The sequence below is a fragment of the Scyliorhinus torazame genome, chromosome 6 (genome assembly GCF_047496885.1).
Source record: "Scyliorhinus torazame isolate Kashiwa2021f chromosome 6, sScyTor2.1, whole genome shotgun sequence".
In the NCBI taxonomy this organism is placed as follows: Eukaryota; Metazoa; Chordata; class Chondrichthyes; order Carcharhiniformes; family Scyliorhinidae; genus Scyliorhinus; species Scyliorhinus torazame.
This window is the reverse complement of record NC_092712.1, coordinates 198,492,452-198,508,256: the sequence shown is the minus strand read 5'-3', so window position 1 is coordinate 198,508,256 and position 15,805 is coordinate 198,492,452. Positions and strand designations below refer to the sequence as shown.

Here is a 15,805-nt window from a genome sequence, read left to right as displayed (position 1 = left end):
ACTTTCTGCAGAAGAGTGCAGAGTTTTGATGCCCTGGTAATCCAGAACCATCAACAAAACCAAGCAACTAGCCATTTATTTCTTGGTTGTTACTAAATGTTGCTGCATTTGGCAATATAATTATTTGTTGTGTGCAACATTTGAGATGTTATGATATAAGGTTGTGCAGAAATGCAAATAATTTGCATTCTCTCTTTCCCCACTCATTCTAAATATACTAGGTAGATACATTGGGTTGTCTAATACTTATTGAAAAGTTTCTCCTTCTGAAAGCCCTGGAGGACATTTAGAATTTGAACATTAAACATTTATGTATACCAATCAAGCAACAAAAAAGTGCAATAGAAAAACAGCCATCTAATTAATTATACAAAAACCATCACTTGTAAAATGGCCTTTAAAATGAGCATTTTGCAGATTATATAAAGGAAATGGGTGCTAACCATAAATTTCTCCTGCAAAATGTTGCTGTTTGTTTCACTATAAGTTTCCTGTCAGATTCCAGATAGATTAAGGAAGAAGTTGAACATGGAAGCAACTGCTACAGTCAGGATAAATTCATTAAAATTAGATCCTTCCCTTCCAGCTGGAATTAAGTTGCAACCCTTACAAACACTGGTGAGTTTATTTTTTAATTTATTCTTTCACAGGATGTGGGTGTCTCTTGGAAGGCCAGCATTTATTACCGATCCCAAATTGCTCGAGAAAATTGTGGAGTCACTTTCTTGAACCGCTACAGTCCATACCCACAGTGCTATTCTGTAGACAATTCCAGGATTTTGACCCAGTGACAGTGAAGGAATGAGTAAGGATGGCATTTGACTTTGAGGTGTTCCTATGCATCTGGTACCTTTGTCCTAGGTAGTAGCGGTCACGGGTTTGGAATCATAGAACCACTACAGTGCAGGAGGAGGCGATTCGACCCATCGAGTCCGCACCAGCCCTTTGAAAGAGCGCTCTACCCGTGCCCACTCCCCCATCCACCCCGCCCTATCCCTGTAACCCCTTAACCTTAACTGCACATCCCTGAACAATAAGGGGCAATTTAGCCTGGCCAATCCACCTAACGTTCACATCTTTATACTGTTGGAGGAAACTGGAGCATCCAGAGGAAACCCACGCAGATCTAGGGAGAACTTACAAACTCCACACAGTCAGTAATCCAAGGCCAGAATTGAACCTGGATCCCTGGCACGTGAGGCAGCAGTGCTAACCATTGTGCCACCATGCCGCCCTGGAAGGCACTGTTGTAGGAACATTGGAGAGTTGCTGCCGTGTATCGTATAGATGGTACACACTGCTGTCACTTTACATCAGTGGTGGAGGGAGTGCATGTTTAAGATGGCGAATGGGGTACCAATTAACCGTGCTATTGGTTCCTGGGTGTTGTCAAGCTTCTTGAGTGTTGTTGAAGCTGCAGTCATCCAGGCAAGTGGAAAGTATTTCATCACACTCCTGACTAGTACTTTTAGATGGTGGACAGACTTTGGGGAGTCAGAAGGTTGGTTACTCACATCAGAATTTCCAGCCTCTGACCTGCTCTTTAGCCGCAGTATTTAAATGGCTGGTCCAATTCAGTTTCTGATCAGTGATGATGTCCAGGATGTAGATAATGGGGGATCCAATAATAATGTAATTGAAGGTCATGGGGAGATGGTTAGATTATTTTGTGTTGTCATGTGGCAAAACAAAAGTAAATACTTTACTACCCATTTTAAAATAAAATAAAAAAAAATTGAAATCAGCTTCTATCCACTTCATTCTTTAAGTGAGAGGACAAAACATAGAACATACAGTGCAGAAGGAGGCCATTCGGCCCATCGAGTCTGCACCAACTCACTTAAGCCCTCACTTCCACCCTATCCTCGTAACCCAATAACCCCTCCTAACCTAAAGAGGACTTATTCCCCAGACACTGCTGTTTGTACTTTTGGAGCATTGAACACTTTACAGTCTAAATATCTAGAAGCGACTTTTTGAAAAGAAAATTACGTACATTTCTTGCATATTATCACTGTGCTGCAAAACCAAAATTATAACCTCAGCCTCAATTGCTGATAGGTCTGCATACAAGCCATTCCTATCTCGGATTGTGCCACTTTAATCTGAATTGTGAATTTGTGATTTTTGTTTGGCTGTTCAACTAAGGTGCATTTATTTTGCACTGTTTCAATCTATTTTGTAAGTAGCCCAAAATGTTGTATGGTCACTCAGATGGCAATTATGAAAACATTGCACATGAGGTGGGAATTGACACTGAGGCGCTAAGTCTATGTGACGACTTATTGCAGTAAGTAATTTTAGGATTAAAGGAAAGATAATGGGCGGGATTCTCCGAAATGGAGGCAGTGTGTTTGCGCCGTCGTGAACGCCGTCGAGGTTCATGACGGCGCGAAACGGCCCCTATCCCGACCGATTCAGGGCCCGATAATGGGCTAGGAGCGGCGCCGTGTCATTTACGCGCGCCAGGCCTTGGCGCCGCGTAAAGGTGGTGCCGCATACATGACGCGGCCGGCGCCTCATAACTGGCGTCACCCGTGCATGCGTGGTTGCCGTCCTCTCCGAATCCGCCCCGCAAGAAGATGTCTGACGGATCTTGCTGGGCTGCGGAAGAAAGGAGGTCCTCCTTCTGAGAGGCCGGCCCGACGATCGGTGGGCACTGATCACGGGGCAGACCCCATTTGAGCCCCCCCCCCCCCGCAGGCCGCCCCCCCAGCGTTCCCACGCTGTTCCCGCCGGCAGCGACCATGTGTGGACGGCAGCGGGGGGAACCCGCCGTTTTGGGCAGGCCGCTCGGCCTATCCGGGCCGGAGAATCGCCATTTTGGCTGCCTCGGGCGATTCACTGTACAGCGCCGCGCAAAACGCGATTGGGCCGATCTGGCCACTTCCGTGAATCGCGGGAGGGCGTCGGACCGGCGTCGCAGGAAAATCTGGCGACCCAGTCGATTCTCCCAACTGGCACGGGAGCGGAGAATCGCACCCATTGAATCTGATTGGGAAAAATAATCTTCTGCTGAGATTTAAAAATCATTTTAGAAACATGGATGCATGTTGGATCATCATGCAGATAAATACTCAAGGGAGAGACATTTGTCGAGTTTAACCCTAAATTGCAGTATTTCTGAAGTCCGTAGTTAACATTTTAAAGTAGATTCAACAAAATCATGCAAATTTAAATAAAATTACTTAGCCTTTTAAATATTCAAATGCTCTTTAGAAAGCAGTGGATTAAAAACATTTCCTCTTGTTCAGCCACAGGAGATTAAAGAAGATGATATTAAATCCTCCTTCCTTTCCTGGCTCAATATTGTGAGCTCTGAGGATGTGCCATTTTGTGCAGCATTATCAAATCTGGCACAAATACCAATTGCTGAACGTAAGTGATGAGTATTGACATTGCATCAATTTAGGGTTCTGGTGTGTTTTTAAATTACTTCTATACTAAATACATTAAGCTTGCATTCTTCTAGACCTAATTGATTAGGAGGAAAATATGTTATTCTTAACAATGAAAACCAATCTGGTTCAGAGTTGCTCTTTTAGATGCTAATTGCTATTGTTAGAGTTAAATGACTGACTGGAGGTTATTGATGTTGTCATTATTACTGAACATAATGTCCTAAGATTCATGTGATTATTTATGCATTGGGCTGGGCAGCATGGCGCAGTGGTTAGCACTGCTGTCTCACGGCGCCGAGGTTCCAGGTTCAATCCCGGCTCTGGGTCACTGTCCGTGTGGAGTTTGCACCTTCTCCCCGTGTTTTGCATGGGTTTCGCCCCCACAACCCAAAGATGTGCAGGCTAGGTGGATAGTCCACACTAAATTGTCTCTTAATTGGAAAAAATGAATTGGGTACTCTAAATTTATTTTTAAAAATTTATGCATTGGGTGTGCTGCAAAACGGAGTTCAACACAAACGCCTAGGCTAGGATCCTCCCTTCTGGGGACTAAGTCCTCACGCCGGCGGGAAAACCGGTGCCAACGACTCCGGTGTCAACGGCCCCCCAAGGTGAGGAATTCTCACCTTTCTAGGGGGCTAGGTTGATGCCGGAGGTGGTGTTGCCGCTCCAGCCGGTGGCGAAGGGAAGGCGGGAGTTCACGCATGCGCGGAATGGCCGGTGTGATTTCGCGCATGTGCGGACCGGCCAGCGTATGTTCGCACATGCTCTTCTCCGCACCGGTCTCCGTGCAATATGGCGGAACCCTACAGGGGCCCGGCGTAGAAGGAAGAAGTGCCCCCACGGAACAAGCCTGCCCGCAGATCGGTGGGCCCCGATTGTGGGCCAGGCCACCGTGGGAGCCTCCTCCCGGGGTCAGATCCCCCCGCGCTCCCCCGAGGACCGCCCCCGCGTACTCACCTGCCAGGTCTGTACTCCCCGGTCCCGCCGTGCGTGAGGTGAGTAATTCACGCCGGCAGGACTGGCCAAAAATGGACTGCTGCTCGGCCCATCGGGGCCCGGAGTATCAACGGCCCCCGACCGGCGTGGCGGGAATCCGCAGCCGCCGCCCGAAAAACAGCGCCGGAGAATACGGCAGCCGGCAGCGGGGCAGGATTCGCGACTCCCACCGGGGATTCTCCGACCCGGCGGGGGATCGGAGAATCCCACCCCCAATCTTTTAGCACAGATTATTAAAATAATTTATCAGTTCCTACAAATTGTTTCGTCTTTTTTTTTTCTAACCATCCTTTTTGAAGTGGGAGTTAAATAGGATCTCTTTGGGATTAAGTTGATAATTTAGTTGTTTTTCTAAATATGATTTTTTGTTTAGTGTTTAAACTAAATGTGGTATTAGTTGATACTAAAATGATTATTTTGTGTTGTAGAAGAGATCGAGTTTATGCTGTTTGTAGAACAACGTGTAGCACAGTCAAAAACTGAAGAGAATGTATGTTTTTTGTTGTACCCCCGCTTGGCTAAAGAAATATATATAGAGGTAAATATACTGTAACCACAAATTATTGTTTCTTTTTAATTATACATTTACAGTGCTAAATGGGATCACTCTTTTAAAACCTAATGTTATTTCATACTGCACTGAATGTTAATCAAACCCATCTATAGTATTTATGTTGGTGCAGTTTGGGATGGATGCAGATTCAGAGTTGATATTATTGACATACATGCAAATATAATCTATCACTGTCTTTTCATTTTCCAACTTCTCACATTGGCTGCTATTTTATGAACACACATAGAGGTAATTGTTCTGGGTTGTTTGTAGAAAACAAATGACTGTTTCCCTGTATACTAATATAAATGAGACAACTCTCTGTTTGGGTATGGCTTACAACTCTTGCGCATCTCCTTTGCAATACAGCCGGCACCGCCTGCTTGGGGCGGCACGGTGGTTAGCACTGCTACCTCACAGCTCCAGGTTCAATTCCAGCCTGACTGTCTGTGTGGAGTTTGCACTTTCTCCCCGTGTCTGCGTGGGTTTCCTCTGGGTGCTCCGGTTTCCTCCCACAGTCCAAGGATATGCAGATTAGGTGCACTGACAATGCTAAATTGTCCCCTAGTGTCCAAAAGGTTAGGTGGGTTTACTGGGTAACGGGGATAGGGTGGAAGCCTGGGATTAAGTAGGGTGCTCTTCCCAAGGGCTGGTGCAGACTCGATGGGCCAAATGGCCGCCTTCTGCACTGTAAATTCAATGTTTCTATGATGCCATGTGCCAATTAACAGTATAAAGTAATTACAAGTGTGCACTTCTGGGGCTGAAAAATTGATGCAACTACCGACCGCTACACCACAGGCGGTGTCGGCTGTATTGCAAGGGAGATGCGCAAGAGTTGTAAGCCATACCCAAACACAGCAGATTGTGCAAGGCATGGCAAATGATGAACAGATAGGTCCTCCACAAAAAGAATGAAACTGCTTTCAATCTAAAAATCATAAATATTTGCTGCAGCGAGGAAATTTTGTATTGGTGATGAATTGGTGCAAAAATAGAAGAAAAAGGAATCAGCCCCGAAGAAGATGGCCAAGACAAATGCACATCAGAACAGGAACCAGTCATTGACCTGATCTTAAGAAACATAAAGTGGATTGGGCCCTCAAATCATCAGAATGATTACCATCGTCACCAGAAATGTAATATGTTTGTATGCACTTAAGTGAACCAAATCAAATCGAGCTCAGCAAAAAAGCAGCCAGTGTAGCTGCTTTATGGAATGCAAAGTGTAGCCACCTGGGTTGGCCACTTCCCGACTTAAAATGGAGAACCGCAAAGGCTGAAGGGAAATTCAGCCAACACAGGCAAAGACTACACAGAAATCATGTGTATTGAAACCTGCAAAAAACCAGACGGCACTGAAACCAGCAGCCATCTGCATAGTAATGAGCAATTCCAAGGCAACAGTTAAGGTGAATAAAGCCAAGCCAGACTCCTCGGCGCCAGCAGGAGCCAAGACAAAGGAAGGCCAACGGACATTTAGGGACTGCCCAGCGATCAGGGAACAACTCCAGTATTGGAGAAATCGATCCAAGTGATCGGAACGCAGTCCAATCACTTGGAACCAGGTACGGGGTCTGCCCCGAAGGGCGGGAAGCCCCTGGGGACTATAAAATAAAGTCCCCAAGTTCAAATCGTCCTTCTTGGCAGGGTCACTCAGCAACTTGAATCAACCCGTGAGAGTGAACTGTCCAGCGGCCACGCCAACCAAGTAAGTCTCAAGTCAACGCTCGCTACGAGATAGGCACTCCTAGCTCCAAGTCCATACCAACTTTTGAATCCTGCAGACTCAGGACCTGAACGAAAGGCCATTTGTTCCCCTGACCTGGTGGGCCAGTCCGAAGCTAAGTATAGGCCTTTTAGTGATAGGAATAGTCTAGAAAGTAGAGTTTATGCATTAGTAGTAATTTACTGCGTATAATAAATGCGTTTTGATTTGAATCTTACTAATTGGTGTGTTGAGTTATTGATCATTACTTGAACTTGAACCTCGTGGCGGTATCATAAAGATACCTGGCGACTCTAGAGCAAAGGTTAAACGAACAGAGCAAATTACGAATTACGAGCCAACCGAAAGTTAGCAACATATTACTGGCGAAATCCTGCCGGGACCCGACTTAGAAGTGGCTTAACCACTCCGGGAGAACCCAAAATTTGAATTAGAAATCCAATTGTGAACAGAAAAACCACAAGTGTTCAAGCAGTCCTAATCAATCCTCATAATTCAGAAGTGTGTTAATGCATGCGTAACTAACAGGGCTATAAGGTAAACTGAGATTTTTGTTGCGAAAAACTGTCGGGAGTTTGTATTCCAGAAAATAGCAAAAGCCGTACCCGTAATTACAGCACCGCCTTAATACCCCTCGTTCCAAATTTTAAGAGAAGTATTCAGAGAGGAAAGATGGCAATGCAACGCCTCATGAACCCTGAAGAATTCATGGTCGCAGCAACCAGCAGTAGAGTAGGACAGTGTCCCGTTTGGGAGGAGGAAATCAGAAAGCACCTCAAAGGGAAAGGATGGCCCATTTGGAGCGAATTCTGTGACAATGAGGAAACAGGATCCGGGAGTATAGGACATACTTGGTGGGAGAACCTGTCAGAGATTCATAAGAAAAGCTTGGGAAAAGCTCGCAAGCCGATGGCAATCGTGTCCTGTTTGGCACAATTGCGAGGTACGGAGGAGGTCGTTCGGACGCTCCATAAAGAGATAGAAGGAGTACATCGAATGAGCAAGGTCGATGTAAGTGAGGTTGAGAAAGAGAACATAGAGTTGAGAAGGAAGTTAGCAGCAAAGGACGGAGAGGTGGATGATGCCAAGTGGGCACACCAGTCTTGTCTGGCAGCTTCCAGACACAATACGAAAAGGCCTATCAGGACACGCAACGTGCAGTCCTGGTAAGAGAGGAAACAGAGAAACCGGTAGAGGCATTGCAACGACAGTATAGCGACCTGAAAGCAGCATTACGAGCACTCCGTGCTGCCACCACGGAGCAGAGACAAAGCTCACTAGATCATGCAAAGTGCAGGAAGCAGTTTGCAGAACTGCAGTCTTTGCTTTCAGTTCAGAATGGATTCCAGAGCACCTTTGGATCACAGTTAGATACAGAAGACGGCCCGGATTGGGAAGAATTAAATGAGACCGCGCATAGATATGTTCAGGGAACATGTGCGCAAGGAAAGCCCCAGAAGAGAAAAGCACCCCAACCCCCCACAGAGCAGATAGTTCAGGCACCAATGAATCCAGTCACATCGGACGTAGATACAGAATTTCTTTATACCACCCCCTTAACTGTGACCCAATTACGGGACACGAGCGAGAAAATCACACGGTTCCTCCCAACTTCAGACCCCCACCACTTTTTTGCCAGAGTAAAGCAGGAGGCGACCATGTACGGCCTGGATGAGCGTGAGCACGTGAAGCTCACAGTTTTGAGTTTAGACCCTTCGGTCGTAGCAGCCGTTCCCGACCCACAGAATGTAGGAGGAGGCACCCTTGCAGAGATGCACGCAGCGATCCTAGATGCGATCGGCTACAACAGAGGTGACCCCGTAGAAGGCCTGAATAAGTGCAGGCTGAAAAAGACGGAACACCCCACAGCGTTTGCTGGAAGCCTGTGGATCCATTTCACAGCAGTTTTCGGCAATTTAGAATGCGCCCATTTGTCCCAAGACGGTATGGCCAAATGGACCCGCACCCTTATCTCCCATGCCACAGAGGCAGGACAAAAAGCCTGTACGAATTATGACCCCTCAGAGGAATCCTACAATGAGAAATGGGTTTAAAAAAGATTGTCCCGCGCCTGGGAGCAATCTGTACAAAACAAACCCGCAGTTAGGAAACCCGAGGAACAGCAGGCAGAAGCAGACATCCAAGCGGTGAAAACGCACCAGAACCCCGCATGGGTGAACAAAGGCAGGAACAGCCCCCCCACAGAAGCCACAGGAGTGTTACAACTGTGGACATTTAGGACACTTTGCACAAGAATGCAATGCCCCACGAAAGCCGCAGAGAGCCCAGCAGGCAGGCACTCTGAATAAGAATAGGACAGAGCCCATACATAGTGTGGGCACCCGTCCAGACCAGACGGACCTGAACGGAATGGACTGACGGTGTTCGGGCTCCCCCAGTTGGGTCTGCGTCACCCTTTGGGATAGGTCCGGCCGACGAGTAGTTGCAGTGAAGATACGGGGACAGCCCATCGAATTTCTCTGGGACACCGGAGGTCCCGCACCACAATTAATTCCTCCACCATATTCCAGAAAGACACGTGGCCCACTACAGCCACAATCACCCTGGGCGACTTCACAGGCCACTCACAGCAGGGACACATCACTGCCCCTGTACCCATTCAGATTGGCAATATTACGACAAAGCACCACATAGTTTTAGTCGATCTACCCCACACAGCAGAACACATTTTGGGAATTGACTTTATGAACTCCCACCACCTTTCATTTGATCCGGTAAACCAATGTGTTTGGAAGATGGCAAAATCCGCAAGAGCCCCCGCAACGCTCACAATAGGTGAATATGCAAACAAGATTAGCGCAGTCGGCGAATTCTGGTTTGACCCGACCACGATTAGCACAGACAAGCAAGTTAGGGCAGTTCTGCAGAAGCACAAGACAGCATTCGCAACCCACGAACACGACTGTGGCCGGATGACTGGTTCCATTCAAATCACAGGACCTGACCCTAGACCCCAAAAGCAATATGGATTTCCCCAAGAGGCAGAGGGAGAAATCGCAAAAGTTATCGACAGCTTATTAGAGCAGGGCGTACTCAGATCAGTAGCCTCCACTAATAATGCCCCGATTTGGCCAGTGAGAAAGCCTGATGGATCATGGCGACTGACCATCGATTACCGGGAACTCAACAAAGTCACCCCCGCAGCAGCCCCCACGGTAGCCACAAGTCCCGAGACCATGCTCAAACAGGGACTCAACTCACAATACTTTACGGTTTTGGACGTCAGTAATGGATTCTGGTCCATTCCATTGGCAAAAGCGTGCCAATTCAAATTTGCGTTCACTTTTTAAAATCCGCAGTACATGTGGACATGCCTTCCACAAGGATTCCACAACTCCCCCTCCATTTTCCACCAACAGCTGGCAAATGGTTTGTCAAAATTGTCTTGCTCCGAATGTCTGGTCCAGTATGTGGACGACCTATTACTGCAGACAGACACCAAGGCAGAGCACATCGAGCTTCTGTCCGAACTCCTGGAACTCCTACAAGAGATTGGTTGCAAAGTAAACCCCAAAAAGTCCCAAATTTTGGAAAACAAAGTGATATATTGGTACGATTATCACGCACGGTAAACGCGAGATCGAGCACAAAAGAATTGACTCAATTGCCAAATTGCCCCTTCCCCAGAATATTTCAGCTCTCCGGTCGTTTTTAGGACTGGTTGGCTACTGCCGAAACCACATTGACTGTTTCGCCAGCAAGGCAGCACCCCTCTCGGAACTCCTAAAGAAAGGAGCCCCTTGGGAATGGCTTCCGCAGCATACGGATGCTGTGGATGCTTTGAAAAGAGCCCTCATTGCAGCCCCCGCACTACAAGTTCCAGACCCGCTTTCCTCCTACGCTATAGAGATAGCTAGCACCGACCGCACCCTTTCGGCCGTGCTCCCCCAGGAACGGCATGAACAGCTAAGACCCGTGGCTTACGCCTCCAGACTTTTAGATCCTGTGGAGCAGGGATTTTTGGCCTGTGAAAGGCACCTGCCCGCAGTTTTCTGGGCAGTTCAGTATTTTTCCTACATAACCGGACTAAACCCCATCACAATCCTCACGGTACACACCCCCACCCAACTTTTACTGGACGGACGACTTAAGGGCGGTACAGTCAGCCAAATTAGAGCAGCTAGATAGACCCTTCTTTTGCAGGGATGGGACATCACTGTAAAAAGGACCAAGACCCACACTTTCCTAGCCAACAACCTTCAGTACCCAGGCACCCCCCACAAATGTGAAATCATCTCACTGCACCACAACACAGGCCCCTTTATCGCAAAAACACCCCCCAGAAAGATAGGTAGTTCACCCCAGAGCCCCCAGCACACAGACACGTGCGAACCCTTAAGAATTTATGTGGATGGTTCTTCCACAGTATTGGAAGGGAATCGCATTACCGGATGCGGCATATATGTTGAGGATGTGCAGGGACGCGCCCTAGAAGAGATCTCCTTAAAGCTACCAGGACACTTAGGCGCGCAGGTGGCAGAACTAGCAGCCGTTGCGTACATTGTGGACCACCCAGATTCCTTCCCCAGCCCAGCAGCCATATACTCGGACAGCCTTACAGAATTCCTACCCCTGTGGAAAGCAAGAGGATTTGTTTCCGCAGACGGAAAACCCCTCCCTTCAGCCCCATTGCTCTGCCACATTTTAGAGAAAGCACAGGACAGGACCTTTGGTATTGTTAAAGTTCGCAGTCACCACTGTTTCCCCCCCCCCCCCCCCCCCCCCCGGAAATGTAAAGGCCGACGCACTGGCAAAAGCAGGTTCCAGGCATGGATGTTTTTGGACACCCCCCGAAAGCGCACCAGTGAATGCAGTTCAGGTCTCGCAGACTAATATCGAGGATTTAGTGCAGGCCCAGAAGCAGGATAGCAATTTCAGGGAAATTTTGAAAGGAAAATTTTCAGCACCCTATGAGAGATTTAAAAATGCACTAACCACACATGACGGTGTGGTGTTAAAAGACACCCTTCATGTGGTTCCTGAACAGGACAGGAATCAACTGATTTGTTTATTCCATGACAGTCATGGACATCAGGGAATTGATCCCACTACAGCCCACCTCAGGCAGCTCTGTTGGTGGCCAAGTTTAAAAGAAGACGTAACGCACTACGTTGAGAATTGCCTTATCTGTGCCCAGAACAATCCGGACAGATACGCAAAGAAGGCTCAGCTTAGTCACACCCACCCCGTTAATGGCCCCTGGACTAACCTCCAGATCGATTTTATAGGACCATTGCCCCCTTGCAGGAATGGTTACATGTACGTATTAGTCGTCATAGACACTTTTACGAAATGGGTAAAGGCATTCCCATCCAGAACGAACACTGCAAAGACCACAGCCAAGATCTTAACCCACCACATCTTTACGAGATGGGGACTCCCCCGCAGCATTGAATCCGACCAAGGTTCCCATTTTACGGGACGTGTCATGAAGAACGTCCTCACGATATTTGGCATTACCCAAAAATTCCACATCGCATACCACCCCCAGTCAAGTGGTATCGTGGAGCACATGAATCAAACCCTAAAATCAACCCTCAGAAAAATGGTCCAACAGAACAACACCACTTGGGATTCAGTCCTCCCTTTTGTGCTGATGTTTTTGAGAAACACTATCTCAACATCCACAGGTTACACCCCACACACACTCATGACCGGACGCCCCATGAAAGGCACAGAATTTTTATTAGGATTGGACATGACCAGCCCCGAAGTGACGGCCCTCACACACGAGAACGCAGTCAAACAGTTGGTGGAGAATGTGAAAACGGCTCAGCTAGCAGCCGCAGTAAGATTAGGCACAAGGAAGAAACAGAGCAAGGCCTGTTTTGACAAGACAGTGCATGCGACTGAGTTTGAGGTAGGACAGCAGGTCATGCTCTCAATTTACAACCCCAGCACATTCCTGACACCAAAGTATTTGGGTCCGTACTCCATTGCGGACAAAGTAAGCCCCTCCGTTTATAAAATTAAGTACCCCAACGGAAAGACTGCGTGGTTCCATATTAATTAGCTTAAGGCACATGGCCCACAGTCCAACCACGCACATCACGTCATGCTCGACGCAGCAGACCACACCCCGCCCACAGCCAACGTATCCCTACCCTCCACCAACACGCCCACCACATCCGCTGACTCGCCCTCGACTCCACCCCCGACCTCTAGACTCCGCCTCGGTACGCCCACAGACAGCAGCAGCAGCGACAGTGACTGTGACTCAGACAATAGCCACAGCACCACACCTCCCTACTTCCCCCATGCAACAGGACCCACACCCAGCGAAGCTGACCACTATTCGAGTGACCCCTTCCTCATCACATTCCTCAACAAACCCCACCAAAGACCACCGCCCTATGATGACTATTCCGTCCCCACAGAACTAGACACCCACCTTTTGGCACCGCGATAACTCATACAGGCTCGTCCGGAACGACGAGATGGACCCCAAATCGCACCATGCAGCCCTATCAGCCCCTATACATTCGAGAGTATGGCATCCGGGAGAAGATGACGACTTTGAGTCTGACTCCCAAAGCGAGAACCCCTTTGCGACCCTGTTCGCAACTGATAACTGAGGTGTCCAGATGTTTTAAAAAGGAACCGCTTGGGAGAAACGGTGTCCTTTCTGATGGAACCTGCAGCATGTTGTTTGTTACTGTTATTGTTATGTGTTGTATGTAAGATCGGAAATCTTTTTCTACGGCCCCACGCCTTATTTGTCGGCCGAAACCTATGAGAACTTGCCAGCACGCTCATCGTCAGAAACAGCTGAGAGCTTGCCAGCCCCCCTTCATAACTGCTCTTCTGGTTTGAAGATAGAACCTTTACGGCAACACCCCCACGATGACTACATTTTTGCCCGTTCTTGCCGGTTGCTCAGGCAGTGGATAAACGGCATTGATCTCCACCCTGCCTGAGGACACCCCCTCTGGTCAGCTACGTTCGGGTAGAGCACACATGGCGTTGGTCACCGTCCTACCCGGGGATTCCATCCAATTCTTACCCATCGCGGCCCATACGCACCTCATTTCGGCACGTTTGGTTCAAAAAGTTTTGTTGTGTTTTCCGGCAACCCTTAGGTTGCCATCCCTATGCTACTTACATCCTCAAACATTTGGATGGTAAATCGCACAGCCTGCGAGACGGCTTGCACTGTTTCAGTATTTTTAAGTGTGCCTTGTCCTGAATATTCGGTTTACAAAAAAAAAATGAGGGAGTCACACATGGTGACAAATTTTAAAGGGAGAATTGGCACTAAAGGACAGACATACTAACAGACGAGATATTAACCAAGATAGTAACAGACACTATGCTTGATCCATAGAACCCCAGAAGCTCCAGGAAAAGAGACGAAACGGAAAGAAGAGAAGAGAAAGAAGAAGAACAATGAGGACATCCTCCGTGTTAGTCACCACCATTATCATGTGTATTCGGTTACGCGTGAACGAACCCCCCCCCCCCCCCCCCCCCCCCCCCCCCCCGGCCGTTAATGATTCACTTCCCCATAGCACCCAGAGCCCAGTAACAGGCAACACTACACCATCATGGTGTGATAAGCTCATAACATGGTACTCTCTTTCCTACGTAGTCGAATCCCTATTGGTGTTGGCGATACTCTGCAGCATCGTGCACGACTATCTGCATGAGGAAATGGAGAAGGAGAGCCTACCGCGCTAGCACCCCGGTATACAGAATGAGATCCCCTATTTTCGGTTTTCACCAGGTCCCCGAACCCCTTGATCTACAATAAAGACCATTTGTGTTGCATCTTTTGTAAATAAAGAAATGGAAATATTGTACACCCCTGTGCTTGACTGCCAAGCCAGGAAAAATGTAAATGCTGCTATTATTTTGTATTGTTTAGGAAATTAATATGACTGGATGTTTTAGTGAGTGTAGTTTATTGAGGACAGTTAGAGGTACCATTTTTTAAATTTTGTAATGCATGCCCTGTTTTGACAAAGCGCCACTTAGAAATTGTTAGTTAAAATTTTTCTTGCATAGTCATGGTCAGTGTAGAGGCCATAGAAGAGTGCTCGCCAGGTCAGGGAATGAAGACAACGCAATTATGTGATCCTTCACGCTTCGCATTAGGGATCACAAGGAGGGGGTGTAGCCACCTGGGTTGACCACTTCCCGACTTAAAATGGAGAACCGCAAAGACTGAAGGGAAATTCAGCCAACACAGGCAAAGACTAGCAAGTACAGAAATCATGTGTATTGAAACCTGCAAAAAACCCGACAGCACTGAAACCAGCAGCCATCTGCGTAGTAATGAGCAATTCCAAGGCACAATTGCAACAGTTAAGGTGAATAAAGCCAAGCCAGACTCCTCGGTGCCAGCAGGAGCCAAGACAAAGGAAGGCCAACAGACATTTAGGGACCGCCCAGCGATCAGGGAACAACTCCAATATTGGAGAAATCGATCCAAGTGATCGGAACGCAGTCCAATCACTTGGAACCAGGTACGGGGTCCGCCCCGAAGGGCGGGAAGCCCCTGGGGACTATAAAATAAAGCCCCCAAGTTCAAATCGTCCTTCTTGGCAGGGTCACTCAGCAACTTGAATCAACCCGTGAGAGTGAACTGTCCAGCGGCCACGCCAACCAAGTAAGTCTCAAGTCAACGCTCGCTATGAGATAGGCGCTGCTAGCTACAAGTCCATACCAGCTTTTGAATCCTGCAAACTCGGGACCTGAACAAAAGGCCATTTGTTCCCCTGACCTGGTGGGCCATTCCGAAGCTAAGTATAGGCCTTTTAGTGATCGGAATAGTTTAGAAAGTAGAATTTATGCATTAGTAGTAATTTACTGTGTATAATAAATGCGTTTTGATTTGAATCTTACTAATTGATGTGTTGAGTTATTGATCATTACTTGAACTTGAACCTCGTGGCGGTATAAAGATACCTGGTGACTCTAGAGCAAAGGTTAAACAAACAGCAAATTACGAATTAAGAGCCAACCAAAAGTTAGCAACAAAAGGTATAGTGTTGCAGCAGAAGACTAAGATTGCTCAGAGACTACTAAAAGACCTTGATAACAAAATGTACAGATTAGTCAAGAGACAGTGAAAAAGCACTTGAAACTTAAGTCACAATGGCA

The 15,805-nt window shown here is 47.6% G+C and overlaps 1 protein-coding gene across 4 annotated transcripts in view; it reads left to right on the top strand.

Moving 5' to 3' along the window:
- pex1 (peroxisomal biogenesis factor 1) overlaps nt 1-15,805 on the top strand; it is a 129,340-nt gene that overhangs the window by 32,591 nt on the left and 80,944 nt on the right. For all 4 annotated transcript variants that reach the window (XM_072509280.1, XM_072509279.1, XM_072509278.1 and 1 more), the window contains exons 6-8: nt 499-618; nt 3,255-3,378; nt 4,829-4,938. In XM_072509280.1, coding sequence (XP_072365381.1) covers nt 499-618; nt 3,255-3,378; nt 4,829-4,938 — 354 coding nt within the window. The remainder of the gene's footprint in view (nt 1-498; nt 619-3,254; nt 3,379-4,828; nt 4,939-15,805) is intronic.